The sequence below is a fragment of the Peromyscus californicus genome, unplaced genomic scaffold (genome assembly GCF_007827085.1).
Source record: "Peromyscus californicus insignis strain IS unplaced genomic scaffold, ASM782708v3 Scaffold_12__1_contigs__length_115047231, whole genome shotgun sequence".
NCBI classification, from domain to species: Eukaryota; Metazoa; Chordata; class Mammalia; order Rodentia; family Cricetidae; genus Peromyscus; species Peromyscus californicus.
In genome coordinates this window covers 61,302,509-61,323,910 of record NW_026294413.1, presented here as the reverse complement: position 1 = coordinate 61,323,910, position 21,402 = coordinate 61,302,509, and the positions used below count along the sequence as shown (strand labels likewise).

Here is a 21,402-nt window from a genome sequence, read left to right as displayed (position 1 = left end):
GAATTTGTCTTTCTGAGTCTGACTTACTTCACTTAACATAATCATTTCCAGTTGTATTCATTTTCCTGAAAATGATATGACTTTATTTTTCTATATAGCTATAAAAATACTCAATTGTGTGTATGTACCATATTTTCTTTGTCTATTAATTGGATTTTAGACTGGTCCCATGGCTTGCCTGTTTGCACAGTGCAGCAATAAACATGGATATGTAAATATTTCTCTAGATGACTTAGAGCCCTTGGGTATATGCCCAAGAATGGTATAGCTGTGTCATAAACTACGATTTTTAAAGTGGTGTGAAGCAATAGTATGTACCCATTAGCCCACACAGAACTACAATAGTATGTATCCTTTACTATACACCTAGAACTACGATAGTATTTCTCTATTCCCACACATAGAATTTATATATATATATCTCCACACATAGAGCTACGTCCCCATCATCTCTCCAGTCACATAACACCACTATTTCAGCTCCTGTCGAGGAAGCTTACCCTGCATCTTACTCCCTGAACTATTCCATTTGGCAACTGGGCCTCACCCAGAGAAGTTAAAATGGGATTAATGAGAGAGCCGCTGCTAAGCCTCCATGGACCTTAGCACTACACCATGCTGCTTCTATATACCCCAAGGGTTATCTGTCACCATACTTGGCCTGTGACCAAGCCACATGAGCACTTTCACTCGGGAAGATTAGCTGCTCAGAGACCTCACAACTGGAAATAATCAACTCATTTTTGTTCTGAAGGCTGGTTCCACTTGAAAACTAGAACCCTCAAGAACATACAAAAAGAAACATTATTTGTCCAGAAATAACTGTAGACACTTCCACATGGCCCTCTTATGATAGGTGAGGAAAAGGTCACTGGGAGGTTCTCTGAAGGAGTGGACAGGAGGGCAGGGGGTCCTCTGCTTGTTCAGCAGGATTCAGCACCCAAATAATCTTTAACACTCTACACACTGGGCTTTGCTCTAAACTAAGGAAGAAGTGGAGGAGACTATGGTCCTTCATGGTGCAGGCTGCTAATGAAAACGGGTTTCTTCTTGAATTTCAAATGTTTATTTTATATTTCTAAAAGTATATTAGTGTATGTAGATTATCAGTTTCCTTCCATATTAAAACATTCCATATTTCAGGAAAGCTTTATAAGCCAACTGGTAAGCAACTCAAAATAGCTTTAGGAAGTTCCTAAAACTGACCAGACTCATTAGGCTCCTTCCTCTCAGAGTAAGCAATAAAGATGGCTGAGGGTCACTTTCACACAAGTCATGCTAGAAAGAAGACTTTGAGACCACACCAGCTGCCTAGAAAAGATTTAGACTAAGCCACTTGGTGGGGACATGATCCAACTTTTGAGATTTCTGCAGTCTGTGTAGTGTGTTCCAGATTCTCAGCTTTTGTGAGCTGTCACCCATGCTGGGGAGAACTTTGGTGATGTAGCTGTCTGTGAGTCATTTCAGCTCCTGTAAGTGACCCCTCACCTATATTCCTGTAAGTCACCCCAAAAAAACTCATTGGTTCACCAAGTTGGACTGGGTGGTATTTGTGCTTTGGTCTGTCACAGGCTCCCAATCTGGACTAAGTAGACATGTGTTGCATCTCCCCAGGAAAGGTCTTGTCACACAACAACAGTGCATGTTATGTTGGTGTGAATATATGTTTCCATCTCTGTGTGTGTGTGTATCATGTGTGGTGTATGTATGTATGTGCACATGTTGGGTGGTAGAGGGAGGGGTAGGGTCTAACTATCCGCACCCTACTGGGTCTACTTCGGTAAGAAATTGGACCGCAGCTGCCATGTAAGCTCTTATGATGTTGGAACTGTCTGTGTTGAACAGAGAGAAGGAAGTTCAAGGAGAAGGAATTGTTTACAAAACCTTATCTGGGTCCACTCCAGTGTTACAGCCCTTTATGTTGCCTCTTTCAATCCACACATCACAGTAAGGAGGGTTATTTGCTTCCTATTATTGTCTGTGTCAAATGCCTTTGGAAAAAGTGCTTCATACATAGTGGGTACTCAATAACTACTTAGGAGCTGCCAGGATAACTCAATGGGAAAAACTCTTACTGCGAAAGTGTGAGGACCTGAGTTCAAATCCCTAAAATCCACTTAAAGCCAGGTGTGGTCGTGTGTATAGTAATCTCAGGACTCCTAAGGCAAAATGAGAGGACAAGACAAGATAATCCAGGTCCAGCTAGCCTGGTCTACACAGCAGCAAACCACGAGAAGCTTTGTGTCAGACAAGATGGGAAGTGGGAATTGACACCTGAGGTCATCCTCTGATTTCCATATGCCCACATTCCTACACATACACGCCACACATACACACACACACACACACACACACACACACACACACACACCACACACACACATACACATACCACACACACACACACACACACCACATACACATACAAACCACACAAACACACATACACACCATACACACATACACACAAACACACATACATACCACATAATACACAAACACACCACACAAACACACACAAACACATACATACACCACATACACACCCACAAGCACATATATACACCACATACACACACAAACACATACATACACCACACACACATACAAACCACACAAACACATGTACACACACCACACACAAACACATACACACACCACACACACATAAACACACACATACCACATACACACTAACACACATACACATACCACACACACCACATGTATCAGATACACATACAAACCACACAAACACACACACACACACACACACACACCATATACACAACACACATACACATCTGACACACACAAATACACATACACTTAACCCCCCACACACAATCCTTTCATACTGTCTTGATCTGGAAGATGGAAAAAGCATGTTCCCCTTGGCCATAATAGTTGAGGGGGCACTTTAGTAAGCACAGTCCCATCTTATCCTTATGACCACCCTCCTGAAGTGCTTATGAACACAAGATATAGAAATAATGAAGAAAGTTCTTGGTCAGTTACAAAGGGGCATAAAAATAAACTGTTTGAATCAACTAAGCAGGGCTCGCAGGGGCTCACAGAGACTGAAGTTACAGTCATGGACCCTGTATGGGTCTGACTAGGTCCTCTGCAAATATGCTATGGTTGTGTAGCTCAATGTTCTTGTTGAACTCCTAACAGTGGGAGCAGGGGCATCTCTGACTCTTTTGCCTGCTCCTGGGACCCTCTTCCTCCTACTGGGTTGCCTGGCCGAGCCTTGATATGAAGATTTGTGTCCAGTCTTATTGTAACTTGTTATGCCATGTTCAGTGGTTATCACTGGGAGGCCTGCTCTTTTTTGAGGGGAAATGGAGGAGGAGTGAATCTGGGTGAGAGGGGGGATGAGGAGAAGAACTGAGAGGAAAGGAGGGAGGGGAAACTGTGGTCGGGATGCAATGTATGAGAGAAGAATAAACAAATAAAATAAAAATAAACTGCTTTATGTGAGTTAATAAACTATTATTTATGCTATGGATGAATACCATACCTTTACAATAAAGCATTTTGATGTTTAAAAAGAAAATCTAGGCATTCAAATTTTCAATCAGCTCTACCAAGAACACCAGCAAGGCATGAACTCCAGAAAGACGTATCCCAGTTGGGAATTTAAGTTTCCTAACACCCCAATGGGTTAATCAGTGTTGGATGGCTCCCAGTTCTGGCTCTTGGCCCTGCCAAGCTTTGCCTAATCTGGTTGCATATGCTATTATCAGCTCAACCCCGGCCAAGAGACCCGAAGAGATATTGAAAATCCACCCCAACCTGTTTTTCAGCCCTTGCTCCCATCTCAGATTCATTCCAAGTCTGCATTCAACCTTCAGAAGTACACCCCCTCACCCCCCCTACCCTGCAAAACCACCACAAGGCTAGAACTCTGACTTTTGTCAACCATTTATAAAGGAAGCCATTGGGTATTTATCCTCCTTATTTCCTCTAAGAGAGCTACTGGGCCCACTAATGCCAGAGGCCACCACGGATTGTGCAGCTTCTCTGCTGTGGACACTGGGGAGGGCTTTCTTTTTTTCAAACTCTCAGGACCACCAAGACAAAGCCCAGATGGACTTACCTGGTAGGACAGTGCCAGGTAACTGTGGAGGGCATCTAAGTTTTCAATAAACTCCGTGAGACTCCCTCCCAGGGTCCGCAGCATCCTGTCGTAGCCAGACATCTTACAGAACTTGAAGAAGTATTCGCCAAAGAGCTTCAGAATGGCTTCCATGGATATGTCTGTGGGATACACACCCCCAGTCAGATCCCTAGAAGGTGTGGTTATCCCTTGGGGAGTCTTTATTCATAGCCAAAGTGCTCAAACCCTGCTGCTGTGATACCGACTGTCTAATCCTGCACCTTCTTCATCAGCCACACATCAGGAATCACCTCAGTGTCACCAGGCACCATAAAAAAAAAAGCCGGGAGCAGTTCTGGTTAACCATGAGTCCCCTCCCAAGCTCACTCACTCTTTTCTCTAACCTCTAGGACAGATATTTCCCTGTGGTTCAAGAGAGAGCTGTAGAGCCAGTGACTCTCTTAACCACAAATCCTGTGCCCAGATCCAGGTTAACTCAGGGCAGGGTAGAGCGCAGCCCCCTCCCCTTCCGGTCTCTCCCACCACCTCGCACACCTTCAAACAACAGCCTGCTGTGGAATCGAAGGCTGACTCTGAGAACTGACTAACACTGAAATGCAAACTGATTTTACCCAAAATTCACCTGAAAAATGAGAGTGAACACCCGTGACATCGACGCCCTTCTCTCTCTGCTTCACCAGGTCTCAGTTTCCCTTCAGGGTTGTTTTCATGTGAAATTCTCCATAATGATTTCCCTGCCAGTCTCCAGGCTACCCTGACCTTGCTCTCCCTGTGTGTTGCATTCTGTCTTTCTAACTATCAGGGAATTCTTATGGGCAGTAGCCAAGTCCTGCTTGTTTTTTTTTAGCTAGATACAAAGTAAGTAAGTGATGATGAATCCTGGAGGGTAGAGCTATAGTACCAGGTGGGGTATGGCCTATGTCTCCCCATTTCCCGTGTGCATGGTGGGGACAGGGAGTGTTTCCAAGTGTAGTCTGGAGTTCCTACAATATTCAATAATCAATTATTCTTCTCAGAGCATGCTAGGATCTTGGACACAGATGATCCTGTTAGGGTGTCCCTCTTTGTCCAAGAGAGAAATTGGGAGCAAGCTAGAGGCCAGATTTGCTGCCGTGTCTCTGACTGAATTCCATGTCCTCTGTGCCATATCCCACAGCCAAACAAGGTGAAGGCTTCTCTCACTATCATTGTGGACACAGGACATAGACTTCACTGCTGTGGCCAGTCTGAAGCTCCCGGAGACCATTCTCTTACTTGGGGTAGAGTTCTGACTCCTGGTGGGGCTGAAGAAAGTCCCTGGGATTCCTAGCAGAGTCACAGTTCCTGACTGCATCCTCTAAAGACTGCTTTTCCCGATAGACCTGGACATCACAGTGAGAAGCTCTCTGTCCTGCCCAGCAAGTCAATGTAGAGTACTGCAGAGTGGCGGGCATGCAAAGTGGTCCTTATTCCCAAGACTCTGCTCATTTAAGATGGTCAGAGCATCGAGGCCTTAGGGTACAAGCCTGTACATAGCAATAAGATATTCAGAGGCGGAGGCAGGAGGACCACAAACTTTTGGCATGCCTGGGCTACAGAGTCCATTTAAGGCTAGGCTAGATGACCTGTGAGACCCTGTCTCTAAGTGAAAAATAAAAAGAAGGATGGAGATATAACTCAGTGGTAAGGGGTCACTTTAACACACATGAGCCCCTAGACTCAATCTTTGATAACTTGCATATGAGTGCATACACACACACACACACACACACACACACACACACACACGATAATTCTTATGGAATCTGAGTTTGCACAGATAAATCAACCATAGTTTGCCAAAACTACTAGCCAGGTCTTCTGAGTCTAGACAATGGTCCGGATGGAAGGGTGAGAGAAAGTCATGGCCTGTGTGAATTGCCTCTTTTGTCCCTCTTAGCCGACAACAGGTTTGTCTATGCCAGAACTCAGGAGCCACCTGCTCAATCCTAAGGGAACTGAAATACATTCTATTCAGGTCTTTCCTGACCCATGCAGACAGGTGTGGGACTGCCACTTTCCGATCTCCCCCACCCTTCCTGCTGCATGAATCCAGCTCATTCAAGCTAAGATGAAACAGCTGTGCTGTGTAGCTGCAGCCTGAAGCTCTATGCAGGTGCATCCTGTTACCTGCCAGGAAACATGAAGGGCTCCCTTCTCCCGGGGGAACTGTCTGTTTGGTTTGAGTTAAAGCTGAAAACCTGGGGGAAGGGGAACCCAAGGTATTGGCTGGTTCAGCCCCAGCTGTTTTGTCTCTGGGTGCCAGCACTGTCAACAGAAAAGGACCCCCATTTGAGGCTAACTTCCTTAAACCACAACCTGGGCTTTGAGGAGGGAGCTGCCATCTGGGCTGGCCTTGAGCTGCTTCTGGGACTCTCAGTGCAGAATGCCTGCCCTGACAGGGGACAAAGGCCTCTTTTTAAAGTCAACAGCTGCCACATTTTTTTATTCAGTTTCACCTCTGTGAATTCAGGATTTTGAGAGCCCTCTGCTTCACAGGAGACCAGGGACACATGGAAAATGGGAGGGAAGGGGAAGAGAGCCCAAAACATAAGTCGACTTTAAAATGTTATTTGGTAGTGTGAAGAAAAGTCTCTAGGATGTGAACTTTTGTATCTTTTGTCTATGAGAGGGAAATAAAAAGGGAGGCATCTCTCTGTTTATCTGTACAAAATTAAACACCAGCAGTATAAACCAGGGTCTTTGAGACTGGTTACCTTTGGGACTTTGGTGGGAAGGGGGTGGGGAGAAAAGTTTGAAAGGTCAGGGGTTAGCACTTCTCATCAGAACTCTGTGAAGAGCTCCAGCAGTATGAATCATGTTACAGATGCATGGGCTTATGTTAAGTAAGACAATGACAGAGGAGAGCTCTGAGACAGAAAACTAGACCAAGTTAACATTCAGGAAATAACCTCAGCTGTTCAGGGCACTGAAGCAGGAGAACCACCAGTTCAGGGCTTGACTGAACTATAAAGCCAGTTCAAAGTCACCCTAAGCAACTTAATGAGACCTTGTCACAAAATAAAAGATAAAGGGCTGGGGACGTGACTCAATAATAGAGCACTTGCCTACCAAGTGAGGCGATCTAGATTCAATCCCTAATACAAGAAGAGAAAGCCCTCTCTGTCTCTGTCTCTCTCTGTGTCTCTCTCTGTGTCTCTCTCTGTCTCTGTCTCTGTCTCTGTCTCTCTCTCTCTCTCTCTCACACACACACACACACACACAGAGAGAGAGAGAGAGAGAGAGAGAGAGAGAGAGAGAGAGAGAGACATACACAAAGAAAGAAACAAAGAAGCCATCAGAATAATATTTCAACAGAAAAATTTGGATAACAAAATTATTCAGGAAAAAAATTTCACTGTCTGGGCTAGATCCACACTCTTTAAGGTTTCATATCTATAAATGGAATGTTGTCGTCCCATGTCTTAAAATGTCTTCATCTTGTTAGAGACTCATGCTGAAATATTTATGAATAAAACTATAGGAAACCTGAGACTTGTTTTGAGACACTCCAGCAAAAAAACAAATGGTGGAGGGATCCAGACGTGAAATAAAATTGACAAAATCATTTAATTAGAGGAATCGGGTAAAAGACATGTAGGCTTCAGTCTACGAGTCTTTCTGCTTTTGTGGATGTATTAAATATCTATTAAAAAATGTTTTTTTAATGAAAGATTTCTTTTTCCTTTTTGTTCTTTTTAAGACAGGGTTTCTCTGTGTAACAGCTCTCTTTCTAAACCAGGCTGGCCTCGAACTCATAGAGATCCACCTGCCTCTGCCTCCTGAGTGCTAGGATTAAAGGCATGGTCCACCATGCCTGGCTAAGGATGAAAGATTTCTTTGTTAGCAGGAAAATACCTGCTATGAAGCATCTATGCTTGGCCTCCCTGAGAGGTGTGGAGCCCTTAAATGGGATCTAAAATTGGAGCCCTTAAATGGGATCTAAAATTGGATGTTGTATGAACTTGGGCGATCTGACTTAACAAGCTTAGCTCTTCTGTGCTGCCCAGAAGTATTTACTTCTTGCAGGGTTACAGCTGTGGGAATTGGAAAACAGAGGTGAACTGTCCAGGGCTAGGGGAGAAAGGCCACCTGCTGAAGTCTGGGTGAGGGCTGCAATGAAGTTTCTACCTTCTGGACTTCATCTCCTCAACAAAGGGCAGACTCCGACTTATGACCCCTGCCCTCACCTCATCATCCAAGATAGAGGCATCAGGACCTATTCCTTATCGCTGTCCCCGGCGGTTACCCAGAGAAGCATGTGCGGATCCATGGGACAGGGACTTACTCTACAACTTGCAAAGGTCTCCATTCAAGATAAGAACTTCTGTTCACAGTGGGAAGCACTGGCTGTCTGAGAAAAGCCGTTCACAGAATAACTCTTCCTGTTTCCCTGTGCAGTGGACAGTGGTTAATGTGGAGACTCGAAACTGCCAAAGTGCAAGAGGATAAGGTCATTAGAGCGCTCAGCCCAGAATTAGACACACACATCGTTCTCCCATCCGCAAGGCTCAGGATCGTCTGGGAAGGTAGTCAGAGTTTGGGGAGGACCAGGACAAAACAGTGTCCTCTGGCCATGACTGGACTGTTGGTACTCATGACCTCACAGCAGGTGTGCTTGCCTGAACAACATCAAGCCAGTCAAGCATGGAGAGGGAGGAGAGTTCATTAGTCCTCATCCCTAACTGAGGAGCTGCGGACTGTCAATGGTTTGTCGGGAGGGAGAATCAGTTTCCTTTAGCCGTGTGGCTCCTGGTAGCTCCACCATGCTCTGGGGAATGGCCACAAATGGGATTTAATGGCTTGTTTTAAGAATAAAACAAATGGAAGTGAGTTGGGGGATGGGTAGGAGATGAAGGTAGGTCTGGGGTTGGGGGAAAGAGTTAGGGCATGAAATTCTCAAGGAATTAATAAAAATGTTTTTTAAAGAATATATTCTTCTAGAATGATATCACTCGGGTCAGGCTTGGACGAAAACGTGGGACAGAGTTTGGTGAAGAGGAGAACGAGACACAGCTATACAAGGCCAAGATGTGCTCTGGGGGCAGGGAGGGCTGGTATACAGATTCGGCAGGAAATGTATTTGGGCGTCGAGAAAAGAAGCAGCTGAGAAGCAGTTGAAGGTAGCCCAGCGGGACAGCTCTGCAGGGAGGAAGCATTTGGGCTAAACTGGAAGATGCATCCCTGCCTGCTCCTCATCTGTCCTTGGCAAGCAGAGCCTAACCAGGGCCCAGAGCACAGGGCAAGTGGCTACCGAGCGGTGGCGGAGGTGGGGAGAAAGGATGCATTCTGCCGAGTACCAACTTGGCTTCATTATTTGAATTCATCCCTTGGACAGTCTCTGATGTCATAGGTGTCACTGCTGTTTTACCAACGAGGAACTGACCTCGGGTCATCCTTAGGAGTCACAGAGCCAAAGGCCAGCCCTCCCCTGTCTGACTCCTAAACGCACACATACCGGGACAGTGTGAATGTCTCCTCCAGCCTGAGAGATTCTGCACTGGCCCTGGGATATTGAGACCCTAGTTCAGGTCTCCATCTTCTGTTGGCTGTGCACCCTGGGTGTATGTCTGGCTTCTGGCTTTGTGCATTTTTAATGTTAAGTTTTGCACTGGTACTCTTATTTTGAAGCGAGTTCAGGGAAGGGTTGTTGACATTTGCTGATAGCTAACTTGAAATGCAGTTTACTCTAGGTTTCTTAGCAGACAATGTCTAGACAGGCACAGCTGTGCCAAGTGGCTGGTGGGTGTTGTTGTGCATGTTTTTACTTCAGGTCACTAATAACCTACATACACGCTAAGTAGGCACTTACTCTTACAGTGATTCCTTGTCCAGTGCTCAACCTGCCATCTGGTCCCATCCTGATTACTCTAATTAGACAGCAGAGTTATGCAGTTCGGAGAGTTGTGGAGGAGTTCCAATAATCAAGGCAAGGGGATGGCATGCTAGAGGCCACTTGGAAGGCAAAGCACTGGCTGGTGGGGATAAAATATGCTTTTCTCTTTGTCAAAGGAAGGACTCGGTCTCAACTGACCAGCATATTTTATTAAACGTGAGAATGCCTGTCCTGGCTGGGCCTCGCTCTGTCTGACGCAGGGCAGTTGTGCAAATAGAGGGAGAAGCTGCAAGTTTCCCATAGCACCATGATTCCAAATCATGTGTTTGTGTTTGTTTGGGAGGTAGAGGGGTGTGTGTGTGTGTGTGTGTGTGTGTGTGTGTGTGTGTGTGTGTGTGTTTGGAGGTAAAGGCCAGAGGTCTCTCAATGAACCTGAACCTCTTTGGTAGGCCAGCCAGGCTGGTCAGTGAGTGCCTGGAATCAGACCATCTCAATCTCCACTGGGATTATAGCCTCCTGTGGCCATGCTAGCCTTTACTCAGGTCCTAGGGATCCAAGTTCAAATGTTCACCCTTGTACAGCAAGTATTTTACTTCCCAGCCCCTGTGTATTGGGATTTCATGATCCCAACATTTTCTTTGTGTAACGTACCTGTCATGCTTATCTTTCTTTTGAAATGTGAGCCAACGGATTTTCTAGAGATAACAAGGAGACAAAATTTTTGATAGTCGAAGTGAGTCAAACAGAAATCATTGTGGTAAAGGCTGGCTTTGGGTTGGAAGGGACATGGTCATATCCACACATGGGCCTGCAAACTTGTTGCTGCCTCTAAATGTGTTGGTTGTGTTGGAAACAGGACCAGGACAGGTGTGTGATGGCACCTCCCCATTGAAACTGCTGCCACATTGAAGATTGTTCCACAGAATCGTCACCAAACACACAGGCTAAGCGTTCTACAGAATCATCACCAAACACACAGGCTGAGCGTTCCACAGAATCATCACCAAATGCACAGGCTGAGCGTTCCACAGAATCATCACCAAACACACAGGCTGAGTGTTCTACAGTATCATCACCAAACACACAGGCTGAGTGTTCCACAGAATCATCACCAAATGCACAGGCTGAGTGTTCCACAGAATCATCACCAAATGCACAGGCTGAGTGTTCTACAGTATCATCACCAAACACACAGGCTGAGTGTTCCACAGAATCATCACCAAATGCACAGGCTGAGTGTTCTACAGCATCGTTACAAAAATACACAAGGGTGAGAACAGATGTCCAGAGTGCTTATTTCTGAAGATCTAGAAACTTGTTAGAGTTTTTAATCTATGAGGGCACCTGTAACAACATGCCATAGACATGTCTTTAACCACAGAACTCTATTTTCGGACTGTGGTGAAGGCAGCAAAATGCTAACCTGAATGGTTTCTGGTGAGGGCTCTTCCTGACTCATGAATGGCTGCTTTCCTTCTCTGTCCTCACAGGAAAGAAGGAACAGGGTGAGCCTCTGGTATCACTTCTTAGTGGGGGCACTTTACATCTAAACCTATTTATTTTCCAAATACCATCACCCTGTCAGCACCTCAAGAAGGAAATTTTGTCAGGACACAGTTCAATCCACAGCAGCGCTTAGCTAAACTCAGATTTTTTTTTAACCTTCAAAACCAAATGAATTATCAGAAATCCATTCTCTAGACTATGAAACTGCAGACTTTTTCTCTAAAAGGAACTTGTAAATACCTTAAGAATCATAATCCATGTGAATTTCATTAGGACAACTCAATTCTAACAATATACCACAAAAGATGTGTAGATAATATGTAAACAAATGGGCATGGTTGTGTTTCAGTAAGACATTATTTACAGAACCAGATAGGGACCCAGATTTGGCCCATGAGCTGCATTGCAGACAGTTTCCTGACCACAGGCCAAAGGACTCAGAGCATTATTATTAATTTTTAACCACAGCCATTTGAAGTGAACAGCAAAGCCTGTCTCTTCTTTTAAGAGATGTCAGTGATGGACCCTGCCTTTCTTTTGAAGTTCAACACTCAGTCACATTTGTGGAGGTCACTAAGAATTTTGCACACTGACGGCTTCATGGCTTACAGTGGCTTTGTGATTTCATGAATATTCCCCACCACCTCCAGAGGTGTTGTTCTTTCCTGAGTAGAAAAATCAGCTCTCAAGGAAACTCTAGCTAAAGTCAGACAGACGGTAGGGCAGAACCGAATCAACCCTCAAGCTCCAGAATGTTCCCCATTAGCAGAGAATGGAAAACCAAGTGAAGGCTGTTTCCTCCTTGCCAAGACTCCCAAAATAAGCCTAACAAGATAACTTGACTTCAGCATACAACCTCAGCTTTTTCTGTCCTTTAATAGTTGAAGCTCTGTCAGACTTCAGCTTCTCAGGCAATAGTCACGTCTCACCACACACTTCTCACGTAGCATCCTGTGTCTTTTCTGGAGAGAACAGGACTGCTTAGAGAAGAGGGAGCTATTGGAAAGAATGAATTTGCCCATGGGGAGTGGTGGGGGGCAACTGGCCTCCATCTGGAATCTCAGAGCTGCAGAACTGTCCTTCTTAGAAGGGTAGCATTGGGTCTTTGCCTGGGCACAGGGAGCTTCACATGGTGGGCTGCCCAACCCCAGTTGATGCATCTATCATGTAATCCCTATACCGAAGGTTCAGGAAACATTGCAGAAGATTCTAGTAGCCAGAGACGAGAACATCATCTGCTTTGAAGCAGTGCCTTCTAAGTATGACAGGGAAGCTGCACCCAGGAAATCTCCACAATACCTATGTAATGACAACACCAGTTGACAAGCTAAGGTGGATGGGGGAAATTTCACAAGGCCCCACCCCTAGATGAAGAGTGACAGGCAACCCATGACTGCTAAGGAGGGAGGATCAGATTTCTCCAGGGACAAACCCACTGATGGGCTATCCAATCCCTAGTGGTCAGCCCTAAACATGTTTGCCTGAGCAACACCAAATAGACTCAATAGGGTGTATATAATAATTAAAGGAGAAGAGGCTGTGAATTTGAGAGAGAATGGGAAGGATACAGAAATGGCTGGAGAGGGGATGGAGTGGAAATGAGGAAACCTTAAAAACTTAAATATTTAAATTTTAAAAATTGATAACTAATCCCCAAAAAACCATGAATGTGGCCATATGACTTGGGAAAGGATATTTTGTGGTGATATTGTGTTCCCCAAAATATTGTGCACCCTAGTAAACTTATCTGGGGTCAGAGAACAGAATAGCCACTAGACAGACATAGAGGCCAGAAAATGGTGGTACTCACACCTTTAATCCTAGCCTTCTGGAGGCCAAGATCCATCTGAATCTCTGTGAGTTTAAAGCCACACTGGGAACAGCCAGGCATGGTGACTCATGCCTTTAATCCCACGAAGTGATGGCAGAAAGCAGAAAGGTATATAAGGTGTGAGGACCAGGAACTAGAGCTGGTTAAGCTTTTAGGCTTTTGAGCAGCAGTTCAGCTGAGACCCATTGGGATGAGGACACAGAGGCTTCCAGTCTGAGGAAGCAGGATCAGCTGAGGAATTGGCAAGGTGAGGTGGCTGTGGCTTGTTCTGCTTCTCTGATCTTCCAGCATCAACCCCAGTACCTGGCTCTGAGTTTGTTTTTATTAATAAGACCATCTAAGATTCCTGCTGCATCATTTCATAGCACAATCATGCATTTAAAGTTTTCTTTCATGTTTTTAGATTAATGCAGAAGATATTAGACATCATTATGACATTTTCCTGTGTTTTAGCGGGTTCCCCTCTCTCTTATTTCCAGCCCCCTTAAGGAAGCAATGTCTAAGCTGGACAGGATGGCTAACGCCTACAGTCTTACTACTTCAGAGGCTAAGCCAGGAGGATCACCATGAGTTCAAGGCCAGCCTGTGCTATGGTTTGAGACCATTAACCCCCTTAAAATAAACAAGCAACACAGTGACAAAAATCTAGAAACTCCCCTTAGCAGGTGTTTCAAAGGTGACTGAGAGGAGCAGGACTACTGTTGTGTGTCAAGTAAGGTGCTATTGGTAGCAGAACGGAGGCCAGAGGTCAGGTTCCTAGTGTCCCGGCCTCACAGAAGAGTGCCTGCCCTGAACCAGGACTCCATGTAGAAAGGCCGCTGCCACCTGCACTGACAAGGTATACCCACATAAACCTGCCCTGCTACCGGCTATGATTGCTGGTAGTCTGCAGGGGCCTGGAGCTATGAAAGGAGGGGCCACCAGTGGCTTTGGGAGGGTTCTGAGAATATGTCTACTCGAAGTCTGAGTTCTGGAAGCTGAAGGAAGGAATGTTCCCTCATTCCACTCCCGTGTGATAGCTCCAGTCTTTGGCCCAACCTTGTCTCGTCCTAGCAGGAGATGCAGATATCAAGTGGCCAGGGTTAGTCTAGATTCCTCCCAGCTCTGGGCACCGCGCCCCTGGCTCCTGTGTGTCTCTGTGACTCCAGCACAGACCAGACAGTCTGATGAACCAGTGTAGGTGACCCAGAGGACAGAAGCAGGAGGGGACTCTGCCTCACACACACCCTTCCTTCCCTCTCCTGGCTTGACAGAGAACTTCAGCCTCTCCCTGATGCAGATCCCCAGAAGGATCTGTGCCCAGGAGATGCTCTTGAACACGAGAAGGGATGCCAATCAAACTGTCATGTGCAAGTCAAGGAAAGAGCCTTCTATCAGTTCTAGGTGCAAGGCTAAAGCTGTCAGCCCGGTATATCTTTAAGGTTCATTCCATATTTATTCAAAGTCTTCTTGAAGCTTTTTCATATACTGTGTGTTTTAAGGGAAAGTATTTTTTTAAATAATTTTCTTAGTGTTTTTCTTTGACAAATTTACCCGTGAACATGCATCAATCTGGTTATCCTCATCTCCACCACTTATCTCCCTCCCGTCCTCATCAACTGCCCTCCTCATTCCCTTTCTTATATTCCTGTGTTTTTTGTGTTTTGTCTTGTGAGCTGCTGAGTCTCACAAAGGCCTCCTGTGGGTTTTGAACCACCCTAGTGGGCTCCCCCTGCGACCTCTCCGTCAGAATCTCTCAGTAGCCAATCGTTGTACAAGGTGAGATATGGGTTCCCGTGAGACCCTCCCTGACTCAGGCTTGGCCAGTGACAGGCCCAGTCCTGTGGAGATTCAGTGCAGGTCACTGTAACTGCTGTGAGGTCACAAGGGCAATGACTGTCCAAACCACACTTTCTTAGTCCTTCTCTTTACTTCTGGCCCTCACATTCTTTCTGCCTCAACCCTTGTAATCGAAGTTTTTTTTTGTTGTTTGTTTGTTTGTTTGTTTGTTTTTTAACATTCAAAAGAGAAGGTAACAAGTTGAATGCCTTGCCCACTGCAGACCCTGAGCCTCACAGCCCTGGGCATCTGCCTTTGTAGGGTGATGCAGAGCTAGTTATCTAGGTTCTTTGGGGGCATCTGTGGGGCAGGTTACTATGATGCCTGGGTCTAGATTTAACCTGTAACTGTTGTACACTTAAGTCCTTGAGATTCTAGTTTCTTCTTCGGGCACCCAAAGGCTCAGTGAAACTGGCCCCAAACCACAGGCCCCACTGTTTGGTCAAGCTACACAGGAACTAGTCTGAAGGCTCTGAGTGGCAGGATCTACATAACCAGACACTTGTGACAATTCTGTCCTGAGTGGTAGGGTACTGGGTACAGATGCTGATGTTTCTGCCCATAGATGGCCCTAAACGCTGTCTCACATCCTCAGGGACCCACAGTGTAGGAAAGGGTGGACAGAGGAAAGAATGGATTCTTTTTGAGTCATTCTGTGCTGGATGCCACACTGGATATTTTCACAGGCACTACCTTATACCTTGAAACAAAACCAGAGAGTAGATGGTGCTCTTTTTCTATGACCAACTAGAAAATTGTGGCTATTTAATTAACCCGTCTTACAGCTTTACTTTTTCCTTTTTCCAGACAGAGTTTCTCTGTGTAGCTCTGACTGTCCTGAAACTCACTCTATAGACCAGGCTGGCCTTGAACTCACAGAGATCCGCCTGCCTCTGCCTCCCAAGTGCTGGGATGAAAGACGTGGACCACCACCTTCTGGCTTGCCTTACACCTTTAAATTAGAGGCAAAGCTAATACTTTCTTTTGTCCTGTACTCTCCCTCCCAGAGTGGGGGTGGAGCACACAGATAATTAGAATAAAAAGTCCCTTGCTGATGTGTGTCCATAGGAGAAATCATCCTGCGAGGCATGTGCCGTGTAGGCAGGACCATCCACATGAGCTCCTCCAGTTGTGATCCTGCCACATCCAAGCAGATGGGCAAAACGACCCAGGCAGAGTATAGAGCAGAGGAGGGCCACTGGCATGGCACACAGAGCTTTGATAGCTCCCAGATAAACACAGGTGGAGTTCACACAAGGGGTTCTCAATGTTGCTTCTAGCCGTCCAGTGGTGGTAGGGATGGACTGCTTTTCAAAGGTGTCACACCACCTGACAAATCCAACATCAAGGTCAAACATGTTGATCACATGGATAATAAAACTAAAACTCATGAAATCCAAGTGGGAAATCTAGGGCTGCCCATATTGGAAGGATCACACAGGACATCTGGGTTAAACAGTACCCTGCAAATTCACATCTACAAGGAACCCATGGATGTTAACCTGATTTGGAAAATGAGTTGTGGCAGATGTACTTAAGGTCATAAAGAAGAGTCATTTAGGAGTGATCCTAAATCTAATCTGATTGGTGGTGTCCTTTTGAGAAGGAGAAGTTAAGACATAGAGAAGAGGTAGCTGTCTGACTGGGGTTATATTGCCGAAGGCCACACACTCCTGGGGCCACCAGAAGTGGAAAGAGGAGAGTCTGTTCCATTAGTGTCCCCAGAGACAGCACTGTACTGCCAGCAACTTGGTTTCCAACCTGTCACCCCTGCACAATGACAGAACAAACTGCTATTTTTTTTAAAACCACTCAGTTTATGATGCGATGCAGTTGGTCCCCATTATTTGTTATTTTTACTATCTGCTAAAAGAGGGGGGCCCTAAACTCAGCCGAGAGCTGTCAAGGTCAGTGCAAGACCTGAGAAGAGGGATGGAAATTTTGTAACATCCTGTCCTGGTTAGGTTTTCGTCAACTTGACACATGCTAGAGTCACTGGAAAGGGAGGCCCTCAGCTGAGGAGTTGCCCCCTCTCAGATCAGCCTGTGGGTGTGTCTGTGGGGGCGTACTCTTGATTGGTGGCTGATGAGGGAAGGCCCAGTCCACTGTAGATGGTGTCACCCCTGGGCAGAGGATCCAGGGTTGTATAAGAAAGCAGCCTGAGTAAATCATGAGGAGCGAGCTAGGAAGCAGTGTTCCTCTGCGGCTGGGGTGTGTAAGGCAGAGAAACTCTTCCTTTCCCAAGTTCCTAGGTAAGATGAACAAGGTGCTATGTCATGTGTATGTTTCAGATCTCATGAACACATAACCTCACTATAGTCCAGGTTCACATTTTTCTGGTTTTTGTTGGTGATTCTCTTGCTTAAAATGCTCAAGTGTACTGTCAAAAAGCTCTCTAATGTCCCTGAGCACAAGAAAGCATTTTATTAGCTCTTTTCAGACATAATGTTATAATGCAATTGATTGTGAGTTTAGTGGGTTTCTTTAAATATTTTAATTATGTGTATATGAGTATCCCTGTGTGGCTATATGCATGTGAGCTCACTGCAATATGAGGCCAAAAGAGGGTGTTAGACCCTCCAGAGCCAGAGTCATGACCCCAATGTGCACATTGGCATTAGAACCCCAGAGCTGGGATTGTTAAGTCCCCAGTGTGGGTGCAGGAACTGAACTTGGTTCCTTAGCAAAAATATTATACACTCTTAACAGCGGAACCAATGTCAATGAATCGTGTGTGTGTGTGTGTATGTGTGTGTGTGTGTGTGTGTGTGTGTGTGTGTGTGTGTGTGTTTAAACAGAAGCCAACATAAACAGCATTATACACTGCTCATCAGAAATTGGGACTAAAGACTCAGAAACTGAGCCCTGTGTTTCCCCTAGGAGCCAAAAGTCAGTATTTACTACTTCATTGTCAGCAACCACTTCATAGCAGAACAACTGTAAGTGAGGAGAAGCAACCGTGGTGTTCTGGTTTTTATAACAGTCTTAAGAAACCCAAACAAGCCTTTTTGGACTTACCCAGAACCTTGCAGGCTTCTTGGATGAGCTTAATGGTGATGACGTCATCATACACGGTGTAGGTCATGAAGGCATCTTGCACTGCTGCAGAAGCCCTGGAAGATGTATCAAGGTTGGTTGAGCACTGGTCCACTGGAGCTCAGTCCCAGGACAATCGCTGATGCAGCAATGTATGGTACAGCAAGGGCTGCATTCAGGGCCTTGAATAATGTGACTGTGTGGGTGTTGACTCCTACCGAGACCATCCTCTAGACCCCAGTTTGAGCCTGAATAGGCTCTGCATCTTCAACTTAGCTGAAGATGATTAGTCTACCCACCACTATCCCATGCTGGACTCCTTGACGGTGGCTACCGCCATTTGTCCCTTATTTTTGAATCCCAGAAAATGGCGCTGGGCCTGGCACACATATTTTGAGGATCTTCAAACAAGCAAGGGGTACTTGTGCCTGCAGCTGAGTCTCTGGATTTCCTTCTGCCTATAGGATTCCTGGTTTGGGTCCAATGGTTTCTGAGAATTATCACATGCAACTATAACAGATGAGGAGGCTGGGGCAGATGTGGAATGCCACAAACCCTCACCTCTGCCACCCCAAATGGGGTATTCTCCACTGTGTTGGAGTGGCCTCTCTACTCATGCCACAGGGTGCCTTATGAACCAGAAAATAATAGGCAAGAACCTAATTGAGATAATGCATTGCCATAATCTCAGATGAAGGCACTAAGGGAGGTGATATGAATCCTGGGCCCTTTGGAGTGTGATCTGTGTGACTGAGGCTGTCCCCACCTCACCTCCAGTTCACTGTCCAGGTCACACAGCTTCTTCTTTCCTGCAGGCTGAACTGATAATACTGTAGCATTGAATGTTTTTCTGGATTTATGTACATGCTGCATGTTGCTGTGGTGGCAGACTCACTGACTGCTAGGACTTTCCAGCCCTGTTCTGGGTCTCTAACTCTGCATGCAGCAGTCACCATGGCCACTGCACACTGGAACACAAAATCTTTCAAACTGCCTTCGGGAAACAGTATGCTGGCCAATAGTTTGTTTTTGTTTTTTTTTTAAATAAACAAATTGACATTTTAAGCGAGATGGATGGACTTCTGCTAAGAAGGGAAAGAAACAACAGCAGGAGACATCCCCCGCCCCTCAGGGAGACCAGGATTTGAGAGAGCAAGTGATGAGAGACAGAAAGAGGATACTCATCATGTAATGTGAATGTCAGTCATGCAGGGCTCACCTCCACACATGCAGGGCTCACCTCTATACACTGAGGGCTCACCTTCACACATGCAAAGGTCCGTCTACACACACACACACACACACACACACACACACACACACACACACACACACACACAGAAAGAGAGGGGGGCTCACCTCCACAATTAAAGTCCATTGACTTAATTGGTACTACCTTGGAACATCTAGGGTTCCTCATTAGTGAATAACACCTAGAGTTATCCAAACTATCTATGCAGCCAGGGCTGGCTGTCTGGATCAGAATAATTTGAGGAGGGGAAAAAATTCACACAGGCTCTTGAGTCTTATCTTTTAACCACTTGCCTCTTGTTCCTCAAAGTTGAGAAATTGCTGCTCCCCAATGATTTCTAGATTCAATCCAGAAAAGAGAGAGGTGACAAATGGTAGCCCTTACATTATTCAAGTGATATCACAGTTTGTTAGAGTCCAGGGTGAGTCATAAATGTCACAGAAGAAATGAGAAGCTCTTCAAGGCAAGTCTAGGGCCAAGGAAATGACATGGATTTAAGCAATGGGAAGCCATTCTTTCAAGGGCCCCTTACAGCAATAAAGTGTGTCTACAGCTGTACTGAGGGCACTGATACCACAGTGATGGTCAGCCTCAGGACAGGCACTGATGCCACAGTGACAGTCACCCTTAGGACAGGCACTGACACCACAGTGACAGTCACCCTCAGGACAGGCACTGATGCCACAACCTTAGGAGCCCAGTTAACCACTTTCCATTAGAACATCATTTCTGTTTGAGAGAACCATTGAGAGGTGAATGAATTATAGTCACTTGGACTTAGCTATTTGGCAGATATAAAAACAAAAGAAATAAGTGTTACTTTCCTCCAAATCCACTCCAGCATTTATATTCTTCTTCTTTTTTAAAATCTTATCCATTCTGACTGGGGTAAGACAAAATTTCCAAGTAGTTGGTTAGTTGGCAGTAGAAGTTGGTGTGAAGATTCTTCAGAAAGCTAGAACTATATCTACCACATGATCTAGTCATATCACTCTTGGGCATATGCCTAAAGGACTCTACATCTTTCTATAGAAATACCTGCTCATCTATATTACCCTAGTCACAAAAGCCCTGAAATGGAAACACTCTAGATGTCCATCAACTGATGAATGAATAATGAAAATGGAATATTATTCTACTGTTAAGAAAAATGGAATTATGAAGTTTACAAGTGAATGGATGGAGCTGGAATAGTCATCCAGAGTGAGGTAACCCAGACCAGAAAGACAAATGTTGAATGTTGCATTTGTTGATGTTAGCTTTGAATCTCCAGATATGTGCATTCCATTTAGAACAGGAAATTAGTAACAAGACATGGGGATGGGGGGCTTTCAAGAGAGGGGAGATAGAATGAAGTGGTATAAGGTTTAAAGAGGAATTCCATTGAACAGAAAGGGTTAAACCGGGGTAGGGCATGGGAATTCGGGATAGAGGAAATACAAGAAGGGATAACAACCAAAGAAATTTTGAAAGAGTCATATGGAAACCTATTATCATAGGAGCTTCTAAAATACATACATACACACATTTTTAAAAAAAGTTTAAATGACGCTACTGTACTCTACCCTGCAGGCCTAAATAAAAATCCCAATGCCAGGAATGGGTTATCTGTTTTGCAGTTTGTGGTGATATTGTGTTCCCCAAAATATTGTGCACCCTAATAAACTTATCTGGGGTCAGAGAACAGAACAGCCACTAGATACAGAGGCCAGAAAATAGTGGCACACACACACACCTTTAATCCTAGCATTCCAGAGGCAGAGAGGATCTCTGTGAGTTTAAGGCCACACTGGAAGCAGCCAGGCATGGTGACTCACGCCTTTAATCCCAGGAAGTGATGGCAGAAAGCAAAAAAGGTATATAAGGTGCGAAGACCAGGAACTAGAGCTGGTTAAGTTTATAGGCTTTTAGCAGCAGTTCAGCTGAGATCCATTCTGGATGAGGACTCAGAGGCTTCCAGTCTGAGAAAACAGGATCAGCTG

At 45.3% G+C, this 21,402-nt stretch overlaps 1 protein-coding gene across 1 annotated transcript in view; it reads right to left on the bottom strand.

The window, feature by feature from the left end:
* LOC128107290 (guanylate cyclase soluble subunit beta-2-like) overlaps nt 1-21,402 on the bottom strand; it is a 72,093-nt gene that overhangs the window by 33,344 nt on the left and 17,347 nt on the right. The window contains exons 3-4 of the mRNA XM_052732992.1: nt 18,151-18,245; nt 4,103-4,263 (exon numbers count right to left, since the gene is read on the bottom strand). Of these exons, the coding sequence (XP_052588952.1) occupies nt 4,103-4,263; nt 18,151-18,245 (256 nt within the window). The remainder of the gene's footprint in view (nt 1-4,102; nt 4,264-18,150; nt 18,246-21,402) is intronic.